This window comes from Nipponia nippon, unplaced genomic scaffold (genome assembly GCF_047370975.1).
Source record: "Nipponia nippon isolate SJK-2023a ecotype South Korea unplaced genomic scaffold, ASM4737097v1 scaffold_1, whole genome shotgun sequence".
Taxonomy (NCBI): Eukaryota; Metazoa; Chordata; class Aves; order Pelecaniformes; family Threskiornithidae; genus Nipponia; species Nipponia nippon.
This window is the reverse complement of record NW_028262290.1, coordinates 113,452,770-113,474,226: the sequence shown is the minus strand read 5'-3', so window position 1 is coordinate 113,474,226 and position 21,457 is coordinate 113,452,770. Positions and strand designations below refer to the sequence as shown.

Sequence of the window (21,457 nt, the reverse complement as noted above, 5' to 3'; positions counted from 1 at the left end):
GACATTTGTAGGTTTCGGGGTTTTTTTTATTATTTTTGTAACTGCCAACCAACCATACTAAGAAAAACTGGCAATGAAGACATTAGAACAAAAGATGTCAACTGCCATAAAAAAAAGCTCCACACATCTATCTGTCCTCATTTACATCGATGCAATTCACAATGTGCAAACTGTGTCCTCACTGACTCTTCTGTAACTCTTTCCTGAATTTGTGCTGGTGTCCTAACTTACTGAACTACCGTGTTTCCAATGTATTCACATTAGGTAATCTGTAAAATACTGAAGTTTCCTACAAAAGTGAAACAAACAAAAAAAAAAACCAATGAAAAACATACCCAAAAGATAGCATTCAATTCTAGAAGTCACGGAGTGCTGCCAGCTCCTAAACTCAAATCAACACAATTCTGAACGTTCCAATTCAAGTCCAACAAATAAAAGTACATATTTTTGTATATTGTCAAATTTATAGTTATATATATAGTTATATATAAGTGATGACACCAGCAGCCCTCACATTTCAGATGCATGTATTGTGGTGCTCGCTACTGAAGAATTTTAGTTTCTAAAATTATTTTACTTACAGAAGTAAACTATGTACTTGGAGTAAGAAATTTAATTGCTTAAGGTGAATGCTATGACCTAGTTAAAAATACTAAATAAGCAGCTTTTAGTACAATTATCATGTCTTCAAGTGTCCTCTATATGAACAAATTTACTTCCCTTTTTCAGTTTAACACATTTATAAGAGAAATTGCAGATTCTGACCTAATAAAATTTTCTTTTTTCACCGTATTTTATTGATAGTCTTGGCTAGCACATTATCGTTTTATTAACTCATCAGGGACTAACACATAGTTTTCAAACCAAATTCCCATTGGACAGCAATTCATATTGATGTTTAAGTACCAACTACCTGCATACAAGTCTTTCATCACAGAAAACTCAAGCCACAGATGACCAACACAAACTTTCAATTCAGCTATCACATCAAGTATACAATCATTTAAATAAGAGGCATTTTGCTTTTAGATCTTGAAAGAATTCAGAATCAATACAGGAAATACTGCTTTCAAATGAAGGCATTGGTCTGTATGAGCTACAGCAAGATGGATAGTTTGAAAATTGGCAACTTGTTCTGCTAAAAACACTACACAGACCTGCTATATTTTTCATTTACTATAATAAGAAAAAACATGTTTAATACAACCATAAAGATAACCTCTTCTCTCCTTACCATGTCTATTTCTTTCACTTTAGAAGGATTACTTAACTCTATTCTAATGTCCTAATGGTTCAAACACACACTAGAGATTAGTACCACAGCATCTTAACACTTGGCACTAAAGACCAATAACTGCAATCCAAGTGAAGAATTCCTTTAAAACTACACCTGCCGGCAATAAAGACAGCACATTTGTGAATCACTGACAGGCAGGAAAAATTTTAGCCACATTTATTGTAAAAGTCAAGAATCTAAACATAATGAGAACACATGAGATATTCATTTTAAAGAAAAACTATTTCATTATTCCTTACCAATATTAAGGAACTTTATTCTAATTTATTTCTTGGGAAAAAATTTCTATTAAATTACTTTTACTTGCAACATATGTATCTTCTCCTGTATTAAGAAAACAATACACAATGTCTATAATCTGCTCATGCACTATCCAGAATCTAAAAGCCATCTGATCAAGCTTAAGCAGCATAATAAAAAGAGCATTGCGTGAGAAATTCAGGTCATAGAGCAGGGTAGTGTGACAAAGCATTGTGTTAGATTAACATTCCCCAGATTATATTTCCAAGGCATAATCTATAAAAAGTGGCATTCTTATTTTCTTTGATATGATTACATGTGAAAAAAATCCTTAAGGTACTTGTCAGCCTGTTCCTCCAGCTTGATGAGATTCCTCTGAATGGTAGCCCTACTCTCTTTATATTAGCCACTTCCGACAATTTGGCATCATCCTTGAATTTCAGGACATGTATTCTGTCCTATTGTCCAGATGTTAAAGAAATACTGGCTCCAGTATCAGCTCCTGAGGAACATCACTCATCTTTGGCTGCTAGTTAGAACTGTGAAGAACTACTACTCTGTAAGCCTGACAGCTCTGCCACTTTTTCATCCATTTTTTAGTTCTTTTTTTTATCATGAGTAATACCTCTGCCCAAACACCATACCACCCCAATTTACTGCTAGGCACAGAGATTCAAAAAGCCTAAGAGCAGACCTTGTCAGTTTTAATGGAGAAATGATGAGGCAAAGCAAGCATTAAGTTCCTTGGTCTTTTCACACCTTTGTTAAAGTTGCCCAATCTGTTCAGTAGTGGGTCAATTTCCTGCATTACCTTTTTACATCTGAGGTATCTGTGGAAGTCCTTGTTCTTCAGACCATCTGCCAGTGGAAGTTTTAACTAAGCTTGTATCTTCTCAATCCCATCCCCTGCATGCCCACATGACATTTTATATTCCTCCTTAGTAGTCCATTTTAACTTCCATCTCATACAGTTCCTTTTTTCCATTTGAACTCAGTCAGGAGATACCTTGTCCAGTCAAGCTGCCTTCTGCTACTTCTTATTTTGTTGAACATCAAAATGGATTGTTCTTGGTGTTTGAGAAGGTTATCCATGAAGATTCGCCAGCTCTCCTGAGCCCTTTTGCCCTTCAGGGCAGCCTCTCACAGGATCCTGCCTATCAGTTCCTCAAACAAGCTCGAGTCTGTTCTCTTGAAATCTACAGTCTTTAGTGCACTGCTTATCTTCCTTACTTCTCTTGGGATCTTAATCTATATCATCTCATGGTCACTGCAGCCAATGTCTGCAACACTCAGTGGCAGATGCTGACTATTACTTCTCCAAATATTTTTTTAATTTCTGGGTTATGAATCCAGCAAAGCATCTTCCCTAGTCAGGCTGTCTAGCACCTGCATCAAAAAATTTTCCCTAACGCACCTCAGAAACCTTCCACATTGCTGAAATACTTTATGTTGCCTTCCCAGCAGACATTAGTCCTCCATAAGAACAAGGGATTGCAATTGGGGAACTTCTTGTCTAAAAAAGGCTTCATAGTAGACACCCACCACAACATCCCTTTCTTCAAGCGTCCATCTGATTCTAAACAGATGGATGCTTGATAAACTCTCAACATGTTGGTTCCACAACAGAGCCCCATGTATTCAAGCTGCTCCTCCATGGAGAACACAAACCCCGGCCTTATCTGTCTTTTCTTCCTGAAGAGCCTGGAGTCATCAATTGCAGCACCTTAGTCATGCAAGCTACCCTGTCACATCTCTAACTGCACACACAACTTATAGTTCCTCCTCTTTGTTGCCAAGGCTGTAGGTGTTTGTAAATATGCACTTGATATCAGCCCCAATCATCCCACTTCCTTTAAGGTATTATGAAAGCATCCCGCTTTGTGCACTTGATCCTTATACCCTATACCATCACTTACGTGCTGGATTTAGCACCTGTCCCTCAGTCTAGCAGTCAAGGAGGTTAACAAGTCTCCTCTGCCACTTTGTCAGGTGGATTTCATCTCTCCCCACCAGCCTTCATTCCTTTGAGAGGATCCTATGATCACAAAAGCCAAAGCCCTGTCTCAAATCTCTTCTGAAAACTGAATGATTCAGCAGACTAACACCTATTGGCATCAAGATAAAAATCCTGTTGAAACAACTGGAAGGAACATCTTGCGCAAGCAGTATAGTGCAGACAACACTGAAAGCACAGATTAGACTGAACTGAAGCAGGGAAAAACCTGGCACTTGGAGGACAACATGATGTGCCTTGATAAGCTAGTAAATTTAACACATTTATGCAAATAAAACAGGACCATAAAATCCTCAGGACACACAGTATGCTTTCTTCTATGACTGTACGGAGACAGTAATCACTCAACAACATACAACGTTTTAGTTTTCTTCTTTTCTGCAACTACCTATCACCTGCCTTGGGATACAATATTAGTAAAGGCAATGAAAATTGAACATGATTACTTTTAATTTGTTTACATACTAAACAATAGCACCAAAATATGCCATAATTACTGAACATGAACACATACTTGTAACTCTCAACCTGACGACAAGACGAGACTGTAATGAAAGAATCTGTCCGAGAGCTGTAAGTCAAGGGACCAGGCAGAAGAAAACCAGGTAAAAAACGGCCAAACGCATAGCTTTCCTGTTCAAACAACATGAGCATCCCATCCATGGACTGTATGCATATGAAATCTCGACCTAAGGAAAGCAAAAGAAAGACAAAGGAAACAAAGCGATGTTACTTATATAGTTGTAATCCTAAAACTGTTAGTAAATTAAAATTGTACTCATAAGTAATCCTAACAAAAATAAGATTCATTTTAATTTACGTGAGTGTTTACTATGAGGAAGAACACTAAATATTCCAGCCTCAATAAAAGCTCACTTACCAAAATAAACAAACTAGATTTTTTTAGGGAATAACATTCAGAATATATTGAGAAAAAAAAAAAAAAAGAGTTAGATATTTCAAACCAGAATTTCTAAAGATATAAAACTATTACAATTTCAGTTTAAAGAAATGTTTCAATACTCCCAAAACTCCAAATTATTCTGGTTCTTAAATGCCTCTACGCCTTAGAAGCAGTCGTAACAACTGTGGTTTAAAAGTAATCTATTCTACTCTTTCAAGCCTACTTAAGCAACTCAACAGAAAGCCCTACAAATATGTATTGTTGTGAAAATAATACAATGGTAATGTTTTCCACACTTTGCCTTCACATTTTCTGTCTTCAAGGAAAGAAAAAACAAAACGGGCCACTCAATGTTACCAACAAGACTAAAAGAAGTCAAAAAAATTCAGCTTGGAATAAATTACTTCAAGTCTTGTCCATTATTTAGCAGCCTCAAGACATGACTTAAGACATGACTTGTCATGCCTCAAGTACACTAATCTAAATTCAAAGTCTCATTTTGAAGACTTCTGAGATCAGAAACTGATTACGCAGCTTGCATTTCGTATGCAAGGGTAACAATTCAAACAAACAATATTTTGCATGCATTCAAAGAGAGAGCTATACCAGTAAGACTAACATCTTCTGAGGTTGATAGAAGTATCTCTCCTGAATTCAGAGATAAGCCCCTATCTTGCAAACACAACATGAAATACTTGTAATTCATAATGTCTATTCACCTCCATTAAAATGGTCCATCATGTCTCAGTAATTATTCTAAATGCATAGAGGACCCAAACAAATTGTTCACTAAGCTCCATCCTCAATCCTTTAAGAACTGTTTTCTAACATAGGAAGGTGAAGCAAAACAAAAATAGGCTAAAACTTCATTCTTACACTTAGACAAAAGTAACAGAGGTCAAAGAGATATTCAGTATCTGGAAAAGCAACAAATGTAAAGTACACTGCAAAACATTGTTCATCTCCACTGTGATTCTTCATAGAAACTTTAACTACTTAAAAATAAATAGTAGTGTAATAGGTCAGCAGTACACCAGAATACTTGTCCTTGTGATTAAAACATACAATAAAAATTTAGCTTAGGGTAAGAACAGAAAAAAACAAAAGGAACGTAAAGCAGCTGGGTCCTATCCACTTGCTCTCCCTCATCCTTTTTTCAGATTTTCCCATTTCCTAAAAATCAAGTTCTCCCATCCTTCTTTCCAGAATCTCCACATAATTCACTACATGTTCTATAAACCCTGTTGCAAATATCAACCATTTGATACGAAGGACATTTGAAAGTGTAATTCCTGTTGTTCATTTGGTAGAGGCAAAGTTCAATCTCTCAGTCTCTAATGAAAAAGTTAAAATACTTCAATCCTTCACAGCAATAATTATATAGATAGAACTGCAAAACAATTTCAACAGTGTAATTTCAGGGACACCGATGGCATTTCAAGCACTTAATTGCAACACCTGTTTCTTCCCTTATGGTCTACATAGACCTTTTCTGAAAACCTTAAAGGTCATTCTCATTTAATGGAGTTTTGTTGGTTTTGGCTGTCTGTTTGAAAACTCCTGAAGTGCATACATTTTGAGGGATAACATTAACTGACAATGTCAAATGCTTAAATTTTGCTTTAGCAAGGTAGTAACAGCATTTCCAATTCACAAATTCATAAATTAAAATATAGAAAGGATTAGAAAAATCCCTTATTGTTTATTAAACATGAGAGAAGTACTCCATTAATCAAGAATCCTTGGTGGCTTCGAAAAGAAACTTTGCTGAGAAACAATGAAAACTCATCTTCCTAAGCTGAAAAATGTAAGAACCTGTACTGATAAACCAACATGTTATACAAAAGCAATTCAACATGGAAATCATTAAAGTACTGTTCAAAAGTAGTCAGACTGAGATTTTGCCTAATATTGAAGTCAAACCAATTTATCTTTATTTTTTTCTACTACTGCAGGTGAGAAAATTTAAATATATCATCTTTATAGCAGCTCATTAAACCAGTGACCACTTGTCACTAGCAACTTCAATTTGATGATTTAAGTTTCAAAAGTTCCATCTATAACATTCTGAAGTTCGTACCACTACACTGGAAACTTGAAACATTTTAAATGTTTCTTCTTTTATGGGCAGATTGAAGCCATACATTCTTCTAGGAGATTTAAACTCTTTGCCTCTGTTAACAGCAAAAGTCAATGAAGAAATGTTTCCTGTTACTAAATGCAATCATTTTGAGAGAATTATGGGTTTGACATAGATCTCCAAAAGCATTTTCTAAATAGACCAATTGTTTTAGAGCTATGATTTTCCTAGGATTTTCTACACAGACTTTTTAAATTATAAAGCAGGGTCTAGGGCTTCTGTTCAATCTTAGAATTTATTGTTTATAAAATTAGAAACATTCTACAGTATACAAACACATTAGATATGCATATACACACACACCTCTTAAACATGCATAACTAGTAGGTTTCCTCCGAAATTATTTGTATAAAGCAGCTTTATTAAGTATTTAAGAATCATTTACCCTCTTAAATATTCTTCATAGGACAGATTCCAGAATTCTTTGATTTATTCGTAACTTGTAGCTGGCGTTCTGCAGCTGAAATATGTGATATTCAAGAGGTTACAGCAACTACTGATCATAGTCAGAATGAACATTTGGTTTGCTGCTTATACCAAGTCTCTGAAGTACTAGCCAAGAACACTGCAATGACTTTACTAACATATGATTCAGAAATTAGTGAGAGTGATCTATAAATAAGTACCTTGCATGTTTCAATTAAAAAAATAAAGCAAGATGCATATGTGAATTTGAAAGTTATTTAATATTAGGGTTCTTACAATTCTGAATGTCCTACTTTTCATCACTAACAGTTGACACTATCAACTATTATTAGTGTAAATAAAAAAAGCATGTATTCATAAAAGAATTGTAGCAACTATACAAGTTCAAAGAGTATCACTTGAAGCACACTAAGGCTGTGAGTAGACAAATGAGTGAAACAAATCTAATGCTTTGCTACTGCTGGCAGAAGCAGTCCTGCTCACCTCCTTCCCTCTGGGCCTCCAGCTCCCCTCGCTCAGGCCACATAGTTCTTCCCCACTCCCAAGCCAGATCTGGTACTTATCTGATGGCTGTTTATTGTTAGTAGGACACCATCCTGAATTTGTAATTTTTTAAAAAAGTTTCAGATGAGTGCATCATCACCCCACATACATAACTCCATACAACCTTAGCAACTGCCAGGGGTGACCTGGAAAGTATCAAGTATGACATGGCTCTGGGGGTGATGGTTAAGGGCATGAGGGCCCAGGTGGTTTTCCTCCTTAATCCTGCTAAGGAGGGGGAAGGGCACGAGGAAGACTGGATGTATCCTGTGGGCTAACAATTGATTGCACAGCAGGTATCCGCAACAGAGCTTGGTTTTATGACCATGTGATCCTCTCTGAGGACTGGCAGCTATTTGGAAGAGACAGGATCCCCTGACTAAATCCAGCAAAAGCATCTTTGCCAACAGGCTTGCCAACTCAGTAAGAGCAACTTTAAACTAGGAATGACAGGGGAGGGAGAGATTTTACATCAAGTGAAGGAGTGGTAGATGGGGTAGGCACATAGCCTAGCTGAGTAGAATCTGGCGAGGGATGTGGAGGACAACAAAAAAGGATTCCACAAATACAGACATCCAAATGAAGATTAAGGAACATCTGGGACCACTGCTCAGTGGAGCAGGAACCATAGTGACAGAGAGCACAGAAAAGTCAAGGAGCTCGATGCTTTCTTTGCCTCCATCTTTACTAGTAAGACTGGTCTTGAGGAATCCTAGACCACTGAGACCAAGGGAAAAGTCTGAGCAAAGGAAGACTTACCCTCAGTGGAAGGGGATCTGATTAGGGAATATTTAAACAAAGTAAACTTAAGTTCATAGGACTGATGTAATGCACCCACATGTGCCAAGGGAGCTAGCTGATGTCATTGCAACACCACTCAATTATCTTTGAAAGGTCACAGCAATCAGAAGAGGTCCCTAAAGACTGGAAGAAAGCAAAGGTCACTATTTTCAAAGACAAGTAGGAAGATCCAGGAAACAGGCAAGTCAACATCACCTCAGACCCCAGGAAAGTAATGGAGCAACTAATGCTCACGGAAACCATTTCCGGACACATGAAGGACAAGAAGTTGATTAGGAGTAGTCAGCATGGATCTACAAACCCAGGGACATACTGCAGCAAGTCCAGCAAAGGGACACAAAGATGATTAAGGAACTGGTGCATCTTTCAGATGAGAAGCAGCTAGAGATCTGGGGCTGTTCAGCCTGGAGAAGAGTTGGCTCAGGGGGAATCTCATCAGTGTGCATAAATACCTAGTGGGAAAGAATGAACAAGAGGGAGACAGACTCTTCTCTGTGGCACCCAGTTACAGGACAAGTATCAACAGGAGAAAAAAAAAAATGTATCACATGAAATTCTATCTGAACATAAAAAAATGATTTTTTTTTTACTGCAAAGGTTGTCAAACACTGGAACCCATTATCCAGAAAGTTTATGGAGTGTCCTTCCATGGACATATTCAAAACACAACTAAACACAATCCTGGGCAATTTCAGCTGAACCTGCTTGGGAAGTGGGATTGGACTAGATGAAGTCAAGAGAAGAACCATTCAACAAGGCATTCAAAGAAGGCGTTCTATCTTTCATCTCCGATCTACTCCAAGGCACTATGATAGATATCTGTTCCTCTAGGCTGTGAAATTTCACAGGATTTAATCCTATCACATGCTCCTGATCAGCAAACAGTGGAAACCGTTAGAGAACTTGAGATGTTTTGCACTTGTATGCTATCAATATTAATGATACCCAGCTTCCACTTCCCAACAGTTGCTGACGTTATTATTGCACTGCTGATACAGTCTAGAAAAGGTATGAGTTAGCCAGCTGTGAAAAATTACGACTAAGCAGTAAAAGTACTCTGAGAAACTTGTACAAACACTGACAACTAGTAAAAGGTGCTAGCCCACTGGTTGCCACCACAGTCTCTTAAGTATAGTTCTCTTAAAATATAGTTATTGGCTAATAGAAATAACTAGTGGCATTTTTATTTGGCTTGCAAGAAAAAGGTGCTTCATAATCCAGGTGTCCATGTGACCATGGTTATTCTGCATCTGTTACCTCAAAATCACATGTGTTCACATTCAGCAAAGGCATACTGAAAACCCTCTCGACACTTTACATCAGCTAACTGTTCAGTTCCACTTCTATTTTACACCATTATCAAGAATACAACCCTCTAACCCTGGGTATAGAGAGTCTTCAACTCCCCTTCCACAGTTTCTTATGAATTTTCCTACCATCAGCAGTGCGCTACAGAAATCTGCAGCTGTCTGCCGTACTTCCAGAACCTTAACTTTCAATATCTAGCTTCAATGGAACTCCCTTGTACCTGAAACCTGAAGACAAAAAGATTAGATATCAGCTTGAAAAACATTTTTTAAAGGCACAGTAGTACAACACATTCATACTTTGTTTCTTAAGGCTTCTTAATTTACATCTTTTCTTCCTTAGAGAGATATAGATAAAACCAGAAAAAAAAATTAAAATTGCACATAAAATAATTTAAGTCACCAAAAAATTATAAAAGTAATTATGTTTAAATTTTCACCATGCTGCTATTCTACCATTGAGAAGTTCTAAATATTGCTTGATATATCATAGGATTAAAAGACATTTAATTGTAAAGCGAATGCCCTTACTAACACAGAAATCTCATATATTTTGTAATAGAATTAAATTTCAGGTACTTCTGATTATACTGATGATACTGAGAAAGCTATCTTTTAGTCAGCTTCTGACCACAACCTTCAGGGTTTAAGCTTGTCTAAAATATACAATTTAGTTGTTAATTTCTATTCTTCAGGTATAATTGATATGCAGTGGTAATCTAGTAGACACATCACAATTCAAACAACAGAAAAAAGTAAAGGTCAGTAGATGTGTCGATGTGTTACTGCTCAAGTAACAAGTAGTAATAGCTTTGCCCTCGTGTATATTATGAATATCAATCTTATTCTTACCAATTTCATTACACCATGAAAACGATGAATAGAAAAACTATAGCACCTTCTGCAATATATATGAAGTTACATGTCATATAAGACATGGAAGCATTCATCTTTAACATTCATAATCCCTAATCACACACAAATATCATTGTTAAATTATCTTCTGTTTTAACAGTAGTGATATGATTATGACATGACATAATATGACAAGTTCTTTAGAGCACTCCAGTGATCTCCAAGCATACTGCAGTACTGAACCATAGTGTCTGAAGAAACAAATATATATCAGACACCTAAGACTGAATCTGTAATCACTCTTTTTGCCTTTAAGAGTATAGCATCACTTCTTAATATACCTACCACATTACTCATCATTTGTGTTGCTCTTACTCACTAATTTTCACATTTGGATTTTAACTAGCTTATACGAGTGGATCAAACTCCAATTATCCAAGCTATTACATGTAAAGCATAATTAAAGAAAATTAAATTGTGTATGAACTCTTATTTCCCAGCTTTTTATAGGTCATCTTATTTCCTTTGGCCATTTGTTTTTAATGTGTAGCTAGTGAATGAAGTTTTTATGCTTCACTTTAAGAAATGCAGTCTTCCAAAAACTCAGCCAGAAATGTCCATTTCAAAAAAAGCTTATTGCAGCCAGTTGGCTTTGCCAGTGACATATTTATAAAGTGAAAATATAACCCATAGTGCTTTCTGCAGATCAGATGGAATCACTTAGTGTACTCTACATAGTTTCAGCAGCTTGTGCTTCAAGAGGAATGTCCCTCAGCCAGAAAGTGTTACGTTTAAGCACAAGTCCAGCTACTGTTGTTTTCTAGTTTTTTTTATTCTAGCATGATAGGAACACATTTACGTCACACTTTTAAACCACAATGTATTTTTAGAGCTAATGCAAAGCCAAAATGAGAGGCAGGTGGTAGCTCTTTGAAATAAGTTTTTAATTAAAGCTATTTTGGAGCTCAAATTTTTTGCATGTTAATGATTTCCTCTACTCTGAGCCTCCCCTCTGGCACCAAATCATTTTCATAAAAAGTACATTATGTAATCATAAGGTCTGAGCACCATGTGAAACCATGCGATGAAAACTACAGTGTCAAATGGGAGAAATTAGAAATCAGAAAAAGCTTAATAAAGTTACAGATTTTAGGGAGACATCAGCAGAGATAACTTTACTGCCTTCAACGGTAATCAAAAGCTTCAGTCAAAAGCCTCATGTGGAAGGAAGCACCAATGAAATAAAACAAAAAGATAAATTGACATTTATAAGACACCCAGGAACATAAGAGCCCTTTAATGATACATGGGAAATGTTTTCCTAATTTGACAAAAGAAAAGTTAAATCCACAGTGCATTGATCAGTGAAGCAATGCACACAAACTGTGTTCCCGCACACTGGAACAGAAATTACTGTCCTGACTTGAAACAGGCAAGTATGTTTTCCTTTTCCTTCATCACTGAAATTTGCACCCCAAAATTTCTCCCAGCATAGAGAACAGAGTCTGCTCCAGTTTAAACCCATGGAGAATTCAACTTGCTGCTGAGTGTAGCTCCTGAAGCAAAAGAGATCTGGGTCCACTGTAAGAAAATCACTTCAGGAATCACTTCTGACTAATGGAAAAACCATCTGAAAATATGTCAGGCAGTTCTTAAAACAATGTACGCCTAGTAAAAGGCAAGTCTTCAGTTACTTCCCTAGTCCAATGCAGGAAGCACATGTCAGTGTACATTCAGAAAGAACTCTGAATTGACTAGCTTGGTGGTCTGGTGGCTGCTCACTGCATTACTACAGAAGGGATCAAAGTTCAGGACTTCAGCTGCTGCCATTCATTCTAGGCCAGAGGATCTGACAGCACCGCCAAGGCAGTGCAATACCCTGAACACACATAAAGAGGAAAATGAAAAATGCCCTGCATCACTCAATGCTAATGTATGTACCCATCCCAAACGATGCACAAAGTGTACATATGTTCCAGCTGAGATTGACTAAGTGCTTTTCTGCTGGAATTGAAAAATCACTCCAACAAGAAGGAAATAAGAATAGAGAAGTGGGTAGGAGTTTAAGAGAAACTAAGGAAAGTGTTTAAGGAAAACACTAAATCCTTATTCTACTGATGCCAGCTTTAATTATTTTCTAATCCCTTCCGGTTATTTAATTATTGCAGTAAAACGTGTTCACAAGTCCCAACACAAGAGATGCTCTCTCTGCAACAGCCCACTCTAAGAAGCCTCCCTGCTCAAGACACAGCGAAGCATGCAGTCAGAATTGCCATGAGAAAAAAAAAAGTATTTTTGCTTCTCGCAGCCATCACACTGTATTCTCTCTACCAAACATCTTTCAGATTTCTGCCTGCCATAAAGCATAAGGAGGATTTTAGATGGAAAGTGAATCATGAACTAGTAAAATATCTCCAAAGGCCAATCAGCCCTCACTCACACAATCAATCCTTTAGAGACCTGTGGCGTACTCCTCTATTCTTGTTGCGACTCTTACCGCAGAAGATGACGTAGTTAAATTATGCAACATGGGAATGATCCCTTTAAACCTCATATTGACCTGAGGTGGTGGAAGGACCCTTAGGAAAAACACTAGTATGGGTCAAAGGAGCACAAAAGACTGACATGCAGTATAGAGATCAAAAGTATCATAGCTGCAGCATCCGGCACACGAAAGTTCCCACTGAAAGAAACTTGGTATTTGTCACTGTGTAGACATGGGAGGTAAAGTCTCCTCCCCTAAACAGATTATAGTGCTAAAATTTGTTTATTACAACCTTCATATTAAGCAAAGAATTTATCCCACATTCAAAAGTGGATGTTTCTATCTAGTGCAAGAAATAGTCTCAGGAAAAATGTTCAGGCAGCTGTGAAAGCAGTATCACACAAAGGTGTTCTTTTTTCAATAAAGCAGATTAATTATAGACAGTATAAATAGAGTGGGTCTTGAAAAAGAACATCTGCTGTGCATGGGAGAATGGCTGTATGCATAGATGTAGCATGAACAATGACAATTCATGAAGAAATGGTACAATTCTTTTTCCTTAAATTCTGTTTCTTACCTTAACTTGAGTAACTACTTTTCGAGCCCTGGCAACTGCAGAAATCTTCTTTGAAGCCCCTGCATTCATAGAGGCATTACAATACAGACATATGCTTTTTCTAAAGAAAGTAGGAGAAATTCTAGTCTGCGAACCTTTTCAGAATATCAAGTTGCCCTCATCTGAAGTTATACACCTACATACGTTATATAAATATTATAGAACATCTTACTGAACTAGCAAATCTGCTACAAAAAAGAGACCTTATCACTCTGTACAACTACCTGAAAGGAGGTTGTAGTGAGGCGGGCATCAGTCTCTTCTCCCAAGTAATAAGGGATAAGACTAGAGGAAACAGCCTCAAGTTGCTCCAGGGGAGGTTTAGGTTGGATATTAGGAAAAACTTCTTCACCAAAAGGGTATTCAGGCACTGGAACAGACTGCCCAGGGAAGTGGTTGAGTCCCCATCCCTGGAGGTATTTAAAAGCTAGGTAGATTTGGTGCTTAAAGGCATGGTTTAGTGGTGGACTTGGCAGCACTAGGTTAATGGTTGGACTTGATGATCTTAAAGGTCTTTTCCAACCTAAACAATTCTATGATTGTTTGAAATAAAAATGAAATAAAGGCACATACTGTCAGCAGTTGCCCTTCCAAATCAATAGCCTTTGACTGAATACTTAAAGGCACATGGATGTTTTTAATGAATCACAAATCAATAGCAGACCTTTCATTGAGCTCAATTAAAATTGAATATAGGCCCTATTTTGCAATATTTTAGTACTTTCAAAAGTTATCAGTAGGTTCTTAAGTAACTATCATACAATAAATCTACCATCTTTAAAATTCCATTTAAGACAGACCTGCAAACTTACAACCAAACAGAATAACAAAATCCCACTGTTAAAACCCAGTGAAATTCCCCATCTTTTCTCCTATTTCTCCATTTCTAGTCTCCTTAGAGTAAGAAGCTTCATGATTCCTAAGCACTTCCCAAAGCACTTTGATTCTTTACTAATTTTTTGAGGTAGAGAATTGTTGAAAATATTTCCGAAAAATGCTCTCCAGAATAACTGGTCACATCCAAAGAACTCATTAAAAATAGTTTATAACAAAATCTAACAAAGTCTAATGGTCTGAAGCTTACAACTCAAAACTGGGAGTTTACTTTACAGAATCTTAGGTGGAACACCTATACCTCTTCAAGAAGTTTCAAATATCCCATTAAAATTAGAAATAAGCAGCTTGACTAAATACCCTCAAAAACACCAGTAAAATACAGTCACTTTCCACATTTAGATCATTCGTCTATATATATATATCCTAGGCTAGTAACCAACATACAGAAAGGACTAACTCTTACTTTGTGGTCAAATGAGTCAGTGAATTACATCTCTATCAGAAAAATCACCAGCCCTATTGGTTTCCTTTTTGGCAGTCTCCGAAAAGACACCATAGATTTAGCAAGCTGGAATAATTTGTTATCTTGTATTTTAAGACTGTTGGAAGTGCACTGTGAATACTCAATCTTATTACTTTGCCACTAACCTTGCAAAATATTATTTTCATATTTTTGAAGGTAAGGAAGATGACACACATTTTCATTCCAATCAATCATGATAGTAAAGAGCAGCTGCATACATTTTGTTTCTGCCGCAATCCTTCCTTGTCCTTTTTATTCATTATAGTCACCAAATACATTTGGGGGGTTATTCATGTTTATCTTTATTAAACCATGCTCATAATCAGACTCAATCATGTTCAAGAAATGCAAACATTTAGTAAGGCTGCAGCATTATATTTTTAAGTAATGAACACTCTTATCTGATCTGACCTTATACAGGGGGCAACAGAGCAGACAACCACAGCAATGCATGGTGAAGTTACAGATTAATTTTGTGTAAAAAATTAATTTTGAATCCAATAACTCAAAATTTTCTTTTCGGTCTGCTAAACTTTTTTTGTGCTGGATTGCTTTTTTTAAACCCCTCAGAATTCTCCAGTTTCCCCTAAAACTTTTAAACTTTGCCACTTAAAATGACAGCATTATACAGCACCAGCCCTTAAACGTCCAGTAGGCAAAGGCTCTGCTACTTAGCAAGAACTATGATTAATGTAAGCTCAAGTCTCATTGAGCAAAGCTTGCATTATCACCCAGGGGAACACATGGCAGTCCTATACAAAACTAGTATATAAAATGAAGTCTACAAAAAATTTTCATTTTTTCCAGCTTCTTGAATTTCTAGTTACTTAGTGACACTTTTAAAAATCTTATTCATCTGCATATGCACAGCTGCCCAAGTTTCCCAATGATAAACCTATCAACAAGGACTAGAACAAGTTGTGACCGTGATCAGCACCAACTGGATACCACAAAATTAGAATTCTCCTCATGACTCTGAAGTAAAATTAGTTTGTCGCATTTTCACTGATTTTTATCTCCTCTTGCTAGTCTGTTCCCTCTCACTTTTGATACAGGCAAACTGTATTCATTGTCTTTGCTTTGCATTCTTTTCTGTGCTTGGAGGATACACTCAGACCTACTCAGCATTACCTAAAATCTCCAAGAAAATCTCTCTTGAATGACGTAGTAGAGTGATTTCTAATAGGAATGATTTGCACCAAACCTAATAACCCAAAGTACGATTAGTAGAAAGGATCATAGCCTGTACAAGATACATTTCATCCCTCTAGGAAGAGCAACTAACAAGGGTTTGGTGACCTTCCAGATAAATTTCTGTAGGTGAGAGACTTTTTTGTAATGGAATAGTCACAGATGAACACTAGAAAAATAAACAAAAGCTACATACACACATTCCTGAAAGATCCTTTGAGAAGATGAAAGAGACTAAATAGTTAGAAACTAAAACTGCATTCTTTTGGATGAGAAAAAATATGGGGCAAACAAATCTGATAGACAAATGCATCCACATGAAATGCTGGAATATTTAATAAGAAAGTACATATGTAAATAATAAAGCTGTACATAGGTTTGAAGTAACAGAAAATTCATCATGCCAAACTATTTCTTAGACAGGGTAATAATATATACTGCATTTCTAAACTTTAGAGACAGCATCTCTAAACTTAAGTAAAACATCTGATATGATCTCACACAATTGTCTCACAGGAAACCAGAGAATGGCAGGCAATAGCACTAAGAAGAAGAATCTGGGGATTAGAGTAGGATGATGAATTAAATATGAGTCAACGATATGTCACCAAAAAGACAAACGCAAGATTGGGTCATTATTAATATACATGCGCTATTAAAAACATATGAGGTAATTATTGTTCTGCTTGGCACTCACTGATTCTTGGCAGGAGTACTGCAGAAGCCATAACCCCACATGCAAGATACAAAACATTTTATACTACCAGTGCGCAATGACTGCACACATTTGCGTACCATACTTCAATAAAAGAAATTAGAAAAACCACCATGTAAGATCTATCAAAGTTTTGAAAAACAAGTCTTTCACTTCCATATACAACTGCTCCCAAAGTTATGTATTTCTACAATTGTTTTTACTTCATTTTAATTATAGTGCTTTGTTTAAATGAAATGCAGATTAAAGTGATATATCTAGCAATTTATAACTGAAGCAAAGTTCTGGCATACTGAAGGCAATGGGAGTTCTTACTTCAGTTAGGCTATGATCTTACTTATTACTGTTAAGAGAAGTTGAGCAAGGTGAAAGGAAACGGATGGTAAGAGATTCAGAGAATGTCTTCCTTGATTATTTTTTCCATTCACATGTTCAATTTAGAGAAGAGGTTCTACCTCCATTATTTAAAACACACACTAGCGGGTTTCCAAAGATACATGAGAAACCATTCAGAAGTAGTCATCAGCAGACCTATTCCATGAAAAAAAAAAAACAACCCCAACTCATGAATACCAAGCCTTTCAAATAATCTGTCCTTATCCAGAAGCAATTTAACAGGAAGGTAACAGTTAAAACATTCTGCTCCTTAACAGAACTAGCCAATAAATCAAAGTCCAAATTTATACTGCTGCTGTATTTAAACATAGTCATAAGAATCATTTAACCTTACAGCATAAAACTCAGCTGATAATTTTTTTCTGACTAACACCTAATAAAATTCATTCTTGCAGAATTGTGGAAAAGTTAAGCACAGTCTACCCTTCTTATAAAGTTTCCTGTTACAACGTTGCATGGTTTACACGTATGTTGTATTTCATTATTAAAAAAATTCCTCCGTATAGCACCCTCTTTGTTGTAACACTCAAACATACTTTGCCTCTAGGCCAGTGCTATAATAAAAGTAAAATGAATTCAAGGCCATTTGCTGAGAAAAAGATAGGTTCAAGGTATTTTCACACTTTTTTGCTTGTAACTTTTTCATGTCAAAGCTGTATTTTCTTTTTTCCTTCCCTTTGCTATTGTTTTACTATTTCCTTTTATTGGTACAGTATCCATTGAACAACTTCAAATAAATATGAACTATTCTGGAAGCCAACTTAAGGTATAAAGGTTTCAGATTAAAAAATAAATTCCAAAACCCATGCATTATTAGGAGGATCCAATTCTAAATCATTTATCAACTCATTTGAAGAGGTTACATAAAACCATGATGAATTCACTGATTATTTAACTATTAGATAATGCAAGTATATTTCGTGGAACCGCAAAAAAAAATGGTAGTATTGCTTTTGCAGTGAAAATAAAAACCCATTATCTATAAGTGAATACCATTCAAAAATAACTCAGCAACTAAGAAAGCAAGGTTATTAAACTATGCTTTCTCTCTGTCACTAAATAAAATTAGTATTCTATTCAAGAGTAACCCAATAGCTTGTGTGTCCCACTGGCAAGCTATCAATATGCTGTTTCTTTAGTTCTTAACTAGAAGGCAAAAATCTTAATAACATAAATTGAAAAAGAAAAGTGGAAGTGTTGAGAATGTTCATACACCCACCTTAACGTACCACTTACGCCCTGGAGAAGAATCACAGAACTCAACCTTCACCTGGAAAAGGTCATCTTCCTCTTACAGCATGTGCTCATTCACACACTTCCTAAGCACCTCAGCTCAGGAAACCTGCACTTCATACACCAGTCCTCAAAGCACAGAATTTTAGTATTCACTCCTTATATGCTGTTTGTTCATATATGAGCTACTATCCTGCCCACCATTCAGTCCAATGCATAACTGACCACAGGAAATTCATGTGATAATCTGTGAAGCTACCTAAGCTTCAAATAATATTGTTTTACTTTACTTTAAAGCACTTCTCTATTCTTTATATCATTTCAGCAGAAATTTATTGCATACACTTTCTTCAAACGTAAGTCACATCTGACTCAATGCAAACAAGGCAAAGAATGAAATTATGGCTCAATCTGCACACTTTTTCAAAGCACTAGTAAGGGCATTTTTCTTTTACTACATGAAAGCATAATACCATAATTTCTTATAAGCAGGCTCCACATCAGTAAATCTCTCTTTTTACAGGCACAAGTAGTGCATTGACTCTTTCTCAAGATGTAGAAGGACTTAGGCTAATGGCTACAAGCTAGCTGAATTGTAATCCATTCAACAGAAACTGGTAACATAGGAATAAGAGTGATTTTCCAAGTTAATGTCTCTTTCTCAGATTTCCCTAAGGGCAGGACAACACACCATATCTAAATACCCTCAATGTGAACAAGACAAAGTCAAGACACAGGATAGAGTTTATTCCTATATGTTGCAGGTACAAAATTAAGATATCTGCCGCACTAGTTATCAAAACATCACATTAGAAAAAGGCTATAAAAATTAATTATGAAGTAATATGAATTTATTGGTCCCGAGTTAAAAACTAGTTTTGCCTAATGCCAATTGCCTGCACATTTTCTACTGTACTAATATGCAAATTAATGTGTTTCCTTAGTAAGCAGTTGATAATTAACTATCTCTGAGTGATGACCCATCTATAAGAAGTTTTAATATTACCACGAGGATGGGTCACTGCTGCTGTTTCATATAATTGAAGCCAACACTGGTAAATTAACCAAAATCTCTGCACAGTTAGAATAGATCCAATTCAGCCGGATGGGTCAACGGCCTGGACCTCTCTCCTCCCCAAGCAGGGACGCCTCTTTGATAAGATTCGCGCCTCCGACTACGTCCGACGTTACCTGGGAAAGTACCCTTAACAAAAGTGCTGAACTATTAACTCGAGCTTGATTTTTGCAGTAAGTGTATTTAGCAACAACAATTCCAAATTTGTTATATCTGTTGCCTTAATAAATCATCTATCTTTTCAACTTTGCAAAACCATTTCAGTGAAAGTCCTTGAGAGGGCTCTGACAGGCAATGTTGACTCTGATAAGTGGCTACACACACAATCCTTTAGACATAAACTGTTGACAAAGTCTGAGACTAAGACTGGACCTAGCCACACCTAGGCTCCTCTCTGCGAAGGAGTTTAGAAAGCAAGGGGGTCCTTTCAGAACCTCGTGACTCAACAGGAGGGCTTCCCCCCGCCAGCTACACATCAGACTCATACTCTTAACACATCAACTACTTTAATTAAAAGAACTAGACCTAAGAGATACAACTTCTACCAAAGAGAACACAAACTACATGATTTTGGTGGAACTGTAAACAAAAGATTTAAGAATGGAACAAGACTATGATCAAATTATGTCAACCACAAAATTTAACAATACTGGCTCAAAATCTAATCGCTACATACTTAACACAGGAAAAAAACCTTCTTACTGTTTTTTGATAACCATTGTTTTAACTTTAATTAAGATTAAACATGTAGAAAATTGCATAAGACCTGACTATTTCTAGATTAATAGCAAATTTTTACCTTAAGAACTGAACTGGAGGTACACTGCTGCATAAAGAAGAATAAGAAAGAAAAGGAATTCTTAACTAAGACACTATATTCAATTCACTTGCTTCACTCCATTGCATTCTTTCAACAGTCTCAAAATATGAAACTTGTTTATCAGAAGCTTTCTATCAGCAGTGACTTTCAATCAGCCAAATGAAGTTCCATCATTTAGGGTTTACCAGCCCAGTACAACATTTTAAACTATTTTATTTACTTGTCCTCAAAAATCTTGATACTTCACAGAAGACATCTGAGAGATGCTATCCAGTATACAAGCTGGAGTCCTAAACCAGCAGATCTCATGCTGCGTCTAGTACACACACTGTTGTAAAACCAGCACAGCTGCCTCTGTACCACACAGCAACCACAGAAGCATAAGTACATTCTTGCTCACATTCGAGAAGCTTAACTCAGATCTTTGGTAGACAGAGTAATAAGCACAGAGCTTTGCTTTGGGGTGACCAAAGATTATAAACAAGCCTAAGATGCTCAATGACTTCCTCACTTCTCTCCCAAACAAAAATATACACCAGTGTTATGCAAACTATACTCTTGCTATTACAAACTGATCATGTTCTTTAACATAATCTTACCCAATAACTTGGCACTTGACTCAAGTATCTTGTAAAGACCCAGAATGACACAGTACAGGTGTGAAAATAGAAAATACTTCCAAGATATTGTAAGCTATTACCAAACATCACGTCATATAATGAAAGTTGAATTGTTAATACAGCAATCTCTGGTGGCATAATTGCATGGTGCCATAATAGCATAACCTGATCTTATAAAAATTATGCAATGAAACAGGTTATATAAAGTAAAATTTTTGTAGAGTTGAGTCTTTAGCATAGGTAAGGGTGCAATACAAATCATAAAAGTGTATGCTTTTTCATCTTCATTTTCTTTAAAAAAAATGAATTCAAAAGAGCTTAGAGTCACCTCAAGTTCTTTAAATTTTATATTTGAAGTAAAACATGAAGACTGTACAATCTGTTCATTATTTAAGGGCTGTGACATTTTGTGGCTAAGT

The 21,457-nt window shown here is 36.3% G+C and overlaps 1 protein-coding gene across 8 annotated transcripts in view; it reads right to left on the bottom strand.

The window, feature by feature from the left end:
- The window catches only part of BBS9 (Bardet-Biedl syndrome 9), a 321,666-nt gene that overhangs the window by 285,856 nt on the left and 14,353 nt on the right, over nucleotides 1-21,457 (bottom strand). For all 8 annotated transcript variants that reach the window (XR_015706904.1, XR_015706914.1, XM_087767580.1 and 5 more), the window contains exon 6: nucleotides 4,066-4,240. Coding sequence is in view for 6 of the 8 variants with exons in the window: in XM_087767580.1 (XP_087623706.1) it covers nucleotides 4,066-4,240 (175 nt within the window). In the remaining 2 variants the exon portion in view is untranslated. The remainder of the gene's footprint in view (nucleotides 1-4,065; nucleotides 4,241-21,457) is intronic.